This window comes from Calypte anna, chromosome 15 (genome assembly GCF_003957555.1).
Source record: "Calypte anna isolate BGI_N300 chromosome 15, bCalAnn1_v1.p, whole genome shotgun sequence".
NCBI classification, from domain to species: Eukaryota; Metazoa; Chordata; class Aves; order Apodiformes; family Trochilidae; genus Calypte; species Calypte anna.
In genome coordinates this window covers 2306221-2313483 of record NC_044261.1, presented here as the reverse complement: position 1 = coordinate 2313483, position 7263 = coordinate 2306221, and the positions used below count along the sequence as shown (strand labels likewise).

At 55.1% G+C, this 7263-nt stretch overlaps 1 protein-coding gene across 1 annotated transcript; it reads right to left on the bottom strand.

Annotated features, from left to right (window-relative positions):
- Positions 1-875: 875 nt before the first annotated feature.
- HPD (4-hydroxyphenylpyruvate dioxygenase) lies at positions 876-6731 on the bottom strand. The gene is made up of 14 exons (XM_008494263.2): positions 6543-6731; positions 6301-6327; positions 5527-5589; positions 4503-4607; positions 4271-4313; positions 4095-4177; positions 3880-3969; positions 3653-3756; positions 3428-3505; positions 3182-3344; positions 2941-3012; positions 2150-2272; positions 1893-2009; positions 876-1748 (listed from the first exon to the last, which is right to left on the bottom strand). The coding sequence occupies exons 1-14, from the start codon at positions 6714-6716 to the stop codon at positions 1638-1640; spliced, it is 1353 nt and encodes a 450-aa protein (XP_008492485.1). The 5' UTR covers positions 6717-6731; the 3' UTR covers positions 876-1637.
- Between the last annotated feature and the right edge of the window lie 532 nt (positions 6732-7263).

Below are 7263 nucleotides of genomic sequence, written 5' to 3'. Positions count from 1 at the left end.
ACTTGGAGAAAATATTCTTATTGTTAGGAATCCTTCCAAATCTGGAGAGCTGAGGCACAGCCAGGGACTAAGCTGTGTCACTGTGCCAGGTGTCCCCAACCCCTCCAACCTCTGGTGCTGCCTGGGAATGATCTGATCTCACATATTGATGTATTTATTAACTTTCTGGAGGTGAAAGCCCTTAACCTCCCAAGCCAGGTGTGAGTGGTGCTGGCTGGGGTGATGCTGTGAGGCTGTTGGTGCCAGAGGCCCTTGGGTTTCTTTCTTTTCAGTCTGAGCTGAATGATGGGACCTGCAGATGAACACAGAACCTGGAGCCAGCCCTCTGCCCCTACCCTCCCTTGCTGGGAGCTGCTGTGAGTGTGGTGGGGGTCAAAGTGTTTTCTCTGAGCTTTAGAAAAAGAGATCCCCAGAGTAGAGACAAATGGTGTGGCTGATGGAGGAGGAAATGGATGGAAGGCAGCAGAGAGCTGGGGCTGTAGGTGACTTTTCAGCTCAGTCCTTGGCTTCTGCAGCTGCCTGCAGTGGTGAAGGGATGGGGATAGAGGACAGCCCAACCTCATGAAGCTGGTGCTGGGCAGAGGCTCAGCCTGGAGGGTGGCAGGATGGGGCATTGTGGAAGGACATGTCCAAGGAGGTTGTCCTAAGCTTGGCAGGAGCTGTGGCTGCTTGGGGTCTGATCATCTTCGATGATGGGAAACTTGGTGAGCAGCTTTGTCACTGGAGGTGTGCAGCAGTGGGGACACCTGTGGGAACTGGGGAGCCTGAGATGTTCTTCAGCAGTGGAGTGCTGAGGTCTGGGAGCTCCTCAGGGGGGAGTGTTTGACCTGCAGCTGTGGCAAACGTGGAGCAGAGTTAACTTAACAGACACAAACTGTGACAGAAAAGGGTTTTATTGTGTTGATGGGGAAAGCCCCTTTGCATAGGACAGTGGCAACACCAGAGAGATGCCCTAAAGGGGACTTGGCACATGCAGCTGGGATCTGAGCCGAGGAATCCCTGCCAGTTACTCCTTGAAACACAGGAGAAACCCCAACCCCTCATTCTTTCAGGAGTACACAAACTGCATTGCTCTGGGGAGGCTGAAACACGTAAATTCGATTAAGTCTTGTTCCAGAATGTTGTAGCTACCCTAAAACCATGTGTTTAATTTCAGCAAATTCAAATTCAAGCTTGAGTCTAAAAGCAATTAAAATAAAATCTTACAAAGTGAGATGCACAGAGCAGCAAACACCTCCGTGCTTTCCTCTCCCAGCCTCCTGTGTAGCTAAAATTAACAGAAAACTTTGGATAGACTGAATTTCGGCTCTCCCAGTTGTTCCTCCTGTCTTTCTCCATAGCTGCATGTCTTTGGCACATCCCTTACACCTTTGTTAAAAATGCAGTGGTTTGGATCAGGTTAAACTGCTTTTTAAGAGCATGTTTGGTATTTCCCACACTCTCTCCCAAGGAGTCACTGGAGGACAGTGCCGGGGCTGGGTCAGGGTAGATGTTGAGTCCTTTTACATCTCCAACTCAGCAGTGACTTCCCTGGATTTATGACACTTGGGTCTGAGCTATTTATCAAAATATCAGCCAATTCCTGGGTCATTTGTGAATCAGCTCATTAGGGGTAAGGGTGGCATTTCTGCCATCCTCTAGATGTGCCAGGTCTCCCCGTTGGGCTCCAGGGCAGTCAGGTTTCCTCTTGCATTTTGATCCATTTCTATTGCTTCAAAAAGTGACTTGAAGTTCCCAGCACCAAAGCCCTGTGGAGATGACAGTGTTACAGACCAGGGCATGGCCAGTGAGCTGCTAAGGAGCAGCTGAGGAGGAGCAGCAGCAAGAGCTGATAGGGACTTGATGGCCCTGTGGTCTCAAAGCCAAGATCATCATGAAATCCTCAAACCAACCTGGTGGTTATGTCTCTGGATGACCTCCAGAAAGACCGTGGGCCTGTCTTGAACGGGTTTGGTGAAGATCTGAAGCAAGTAGCCCTTCTCATCAAAATCCACCAGGATTTTCAGCTCCTGGAGAAAAGGAACAGGGGGACAGTTGGAAGAAGAGGAGCAAGTGGATCCCTTTGCATCACCTTCATCCCTGCAAAATGCTCTGGGGAGCTGGTCCAGCCCCAGGCAAACCTTTTCCCCCTGAGGGCAGCCTGACTCACCGCCAGCTTGTCAATGTCCTCCTTCACCTTGATTTTGGCAGTTTTCAGCCTCTCCCGCAGCACCTGGTAGTAGCTGGCTGGCACATCCATGAACTGCATGCCCCTCAGCTTCAGGTTGGTGATCTGCAAAGCAGGGGACACCACGACCTGGGGTGGGCTTGGGGCTCATTTGTGGAGCTTTATAGGCTGGCAGGGTGCCCTGGGACAGACAGCATCAGGAGGAGAGTGGTGCTTTCCCATGATGTGGGCCAACCTCGTACATGGGGACTTGTCCAACCTTCCTGTTTTGGGCATAAGGAACAGGAGGGCCCAAGGTGCCTTCTCCAAGAAATGCAGAGGCCACCAGGCAAAGACACTTCAGCTCACCCTGACCTCCCTGATACCTTGGTCTGGAGAGGAGCCCAAAATCAAGTGCTCAGGAGCAGCATCTGCCCCAGTCAAAGGTGGGTGATCTGCTGTGGTGGCTCACTCAGTAGCCCAAGCTCCACACCAGCCACTCCTGGGGACAGCTTATGGCATCAGGGTCCTTGCAGCCCCCAGCTGCTTTAAGTTGGAGGGAGGGGCATCTGCTTGCAGCTGGCAGGTGCAGGCAGGTCCCTCTCCAGTGCTCACTGCCCAGTTAATCCTGGTTGTAGGACAACCACAGCACAAAGCCAGCACAGCCCACCCGTGTCCTCGCACCCTGGCAGGGGTCATAGTCCACCACCACCCTGTGACCAGGACCATGCCCAGTGGGATGTGGTGGAGGCAGAGAGGAGGTGGGGCTGGGAGCTGCCTGGGGCTGCACTCACTGCTGAGATGATGTCAGAGGTGTTCAGAGCAATGTGCTGGACTCCAGCTCCTCCGTAGTAGTCGATATATTCCTACAGGGAAGAAATGTCACCGTGTCAGGGTGACATTTGGCAGACCCCTGCAGAGCCAGGGCTGCTTTCCAGCAGCCACCCTAGCACAGCACAGCTGGGCTAGCCCTGCCTTCACCAAAGCCCTGCTCTTGGTGGCAGCCTGACGGACCCAGCTCCAGTCTTTGCTCACCTGGATCTGGGATTTCTTCTTGCCAGCAGCTGGCTCATTGATGGGCATCTTAATGGTCTCCTCATAGTTGGTGACCACGATGGAGCGCAGGGCACTGAACTCAGTGTGCAGCTGCTTGTCATCCACTGACCAGAACCGATGGAAGAGCAGGTTCTTCTGGTACCTGCCCAGGTCACAGAGGCCACGTTCATGTCCCTCACTCCACCCCTGGTGCTTCTGCTCCATCCCAACTCTCCCCACTCTTACCAGTCTGCCACTGGGACCATCTGGAGGTCAGGTTGGTTGCCCACAACGTGGTCAACAAAGTTGAGTTTGGTGCTTGGTCTGTGGGGGAAGAGCCAGGCTTGGGAGCATCCCACAGCACGGGGGGCTCCAGGGAGAGGTGGTGGGGGCCTGTCCAGCTCTTGGGTGGGACAATCCACTGGTGCACAGTGGCAAAGAGCTGGGCAGGACCCTCTGGAAAGTACTCACAGCTTTGGCAGCAGAGGGTCCTTGAAGAGGGGCTGGTGGTACCCTGGGAGGAAGAGGCCCTTGTAGTTGAGCTTTTCTATCAAGGTGTGGGTGGTGTCACCATACTGCAAAAGGAGGGAAAGCAGTTGCATGGTGTCACTGTTTTTTTTGGGACTTCCTGGGTCCAACCTGCTCCCATGAACCCCCCTCCAGCACAGCTCAGCCCCTGCAGCTGCCTCACCACTTACCGTCTGGATCACCGCGAACTTCACCTTCCCAAATTTGTCCTCCTCCACCCAGGGCTCCTTCACCACCACAGCTCCACGCTCCTTGGCTTTCTGGGCAGAGGGAGAGAGACCCTCTTTGGCCACAGCTCCCTCGGGGCGGGGGGAGATGGGCCCAGACCCTTCCCCACATCTCCTCACCATTTCGGGGTGCAGGAGGGAGCAGAGGGGCTGCCTACCTGCACGAGGAAGTCACAGTCCTCCACTTCAAAGGCAATGTCCTTCACCCCATCACCATGTTTCACCAAGTGCTCCCCCATCTCTGCCCGGAGCAAGACCAGGCATGAGCAGAAGCACTTTGCCTCCCGTGGTCCTTTCTCACTCCATTTCCCCCATGCCTCCCTGTGGCACTTACCCTTATTGCCTGGGTTGAGAGGAGATGAGAGAACAAACACGATCTGGTGAGGAAGAGGAGGACAGGTGAGGGATGGAGACGTGCCAGAGCCCCCAGGCTGGGCCAGATGCACCCAGGTACAGGGTTTAATGGTGCAATGAGGCTTTGACAGCACCCACACCATCTTGTCTCCCCCCAGCTCATCTTTTCCACCCCAGTAGTGGCACCTCAGCAAGGAGCATTGTCCCCTTACCCTGTCCTGCTTGATGACGTGTGAGACCACCTCCCTGCTGCCCGTCTCCAGCCCCCGGTACGCCAGCTCCTCAAACCCCAGCTTGTTGCAGTAGTAGGATGCAGCCTGTGGGAAAGTGAGAGTCACCCCAGGGTGAATCCAAAGTGCTGGTGGCCCCTGATTCCCATGGAGCTCCCCCCAGCCAGGACAGGGCCACCAATCCATGGGGAACGGCCATCATGTGTGTGTGATGGTTTGGGTTGGAAGGGACCTTCAAGATCATCCATTTCCCACCTCCTGCATGGGCAGGGACACCTCCCACAGCCCAGGGTGCTCCAAGCCCCATCCAACCTGACCTGAGACACTTCCAGGGATGGGGCAGCCACAGCTTCTCTGAGAAACCTGGGTCAGGGGCTCAGCACCCTCACAGGGAAGAATTTCTTTCTAATATCTAACCTAAGTCTCCTCTCTTCCAGTTTAAAGCCGTCACCTCTTGTCCTGTCCCTCCACAGTCACACGTGTGCACAGGGAGCACCTGAGCTTCCTGCTCCCCTCCAGCAGCCAGGAGGAGCAAGCAGAGGTGAGGAAGGGCCCATACTGGGGAGAATTAAAAAATTCAGTGGGAAGCATTGCCTCCAGAGCCCTCCCACACCCCAGGGCAGGGTGGGCACAGCAATGGGCAGGCAGGGAGCTGCTCCCAAGGGGGAAACCTCTCTGCCTGTCTCCTGTTCATCTGTTGGGCTGGGTGAAGAGCAGCTCGGGTTGGGGTTTGTAACTGGGCTACCACAGCACCTCCCCAGGGCAGGCTGGTGGCCCCTCTCGTGCTGTTTTGCTGTGCTCAGGCTCCCTCCAGCACACACCCCCTTGCGCAAGGTCCCCAAGGCCATGCTGGTGGGCACTGAGCCAGGGACAGGCTTTGGGACACCAGGGCAGCCCTGACCCACAGGGGTGCTGAGACAAACAACCCTCCTGGCAGCAAATAACTGGAGCGGCCACCCGGTGCCGACCCAGTGGGCACCCCCCAGGCCCTACTGTTGCCTCTCACCTGCTTGGCATTGCCAACCCAAAAGGTGATGGAGTGGAAATGGATGAAGCGACCTCGCTGGTGCTAAAGGGAAGGGGAAAACAGAGCTGAGAGCTCCCACCACAGCCATTCCCACAGCTCTGCCCCTCTCCAGAGCTGGATGAAGTGGCAGCCACAACCCTGCAAACACATCTGCTGCCAAAGCATCCGGATTAACCATAACCGAATGAACTGGAACCAAATTAACCAGAACCAGGTTAACCATCCCAAACCAGAAGTTTTCTAAAGCACTTTTCGGTCAGGTGCAGTAGGATCAGGCCCACCTGGGGCTGTTTCTATCCCCGTGCTCTGGTGAGCAGCCCCCACCCCCCATGAACTTCGCTGTGTTAAAGATTAATCCCCCCACACACACTGTTACACAACTGCTGGGACAGCTCCCCCTTCCCTCTGTCCCCCACAGCTGGCTTGGAAAGCATTTTCTAGGGTGACAAGGAGGGGAATAGGTGCAGGGTTTGGGATTAAATGTTGCACTAAATGAGGATCCTGCTCAGGCATTAGGAACACCCATGGTCTCCTGTTTACGGCTCTCCCAAACCAGAAAGAAAAAGGAAATCAATAAATTCCTGTTACTAAGGTCGAGGAGGAACCATGTCCTGTGGGGCTGGGGCAGAGAGCAGTTTTACCTCTGGTTTTACCAGGTAATCAAGGAGTAAGGAATGAACAATATTGGCATTGGGGTGGCTGGTGTCTCACACCAGGCAGCGGGGCAGGACCGGGGACATGAAGCGCTCGTACCTTTTCTCCTTTGTCTGTGTAAGATGTCTGAAAGAGAGAATCAGAAAAGAGAGGGGTTAGCAGGGGGGTACCTCAGCCCCCAGAGGGCTCAAGTCCAAAGGTTGGAGCACCAGGAACAGCTCTTGGGTACCACTTCCAGCAAAGTCACCAAAAAAGTCCAAATTGAAGCAGAGATCGAGCCCCTAAAGCTCCTGAGATGTCCTGTGCCCACGAGCTCCCAACATTTAATTGAATTCCCTCACCATTTCTGTGACCTGGCAACGTGACAGCGGCAGAGAGAGCAGGAGGCCACGAGGGCTTTTAATGTAGTGGTGGGACAGGGGAAGCTCCTCCTCAGCTCCACCTTCTCTCCCACCTCCAACCCCAAGCGCCTGTGACCCAGAGCTGTGGTTGGTTTGGGCTGGGAACTGCCCCATCCCATGGCCAAGGGGCACTCAGATGTGTGGGGTAAGCCAAAGGTGGGATGGTTTATCAGAGGTGTGAGGTGTGACTTCATCTGTTGGATGGGGTGTCCCACTGGAGCAAGGCCAGAGGATGCCACGGGGATGCTCTGAGGGCTGGAACAGCTCTGCTCTGGAGACAGTCGGAGAGTTGGGGTTGTTCACATTGAAGAAGGCTCCAGGAGACTTTAGAGCACCTTCCAGTGCCTGAAGGGGCTACAGGAAAGCTGAGGGACTTTGGAGGAGGACGTTTAGTGGTGGGATGAGGGGGAATGGCTTTAAACTGGAAGAGGGGAGATTTAGATCAGGCAATAAGAAATTGTTCCCTGTGAGGGTGCTGAGCCCCTGGCCCAGGCTTCCCAGAGAAGCTGTGGCTGCCCCATCCCTGGCAGTGCTGAATTCCAGGTTGAATGGGGCTTGGAGCACCCTGGGCTGGTGGGAGGTGTCCCTGCTTGTGGCAGTGGGTGAGGCTGGATGATCTTGAAGGTCCCTTTGCCCAAACCAGTCTGGAATTCTGTGATTC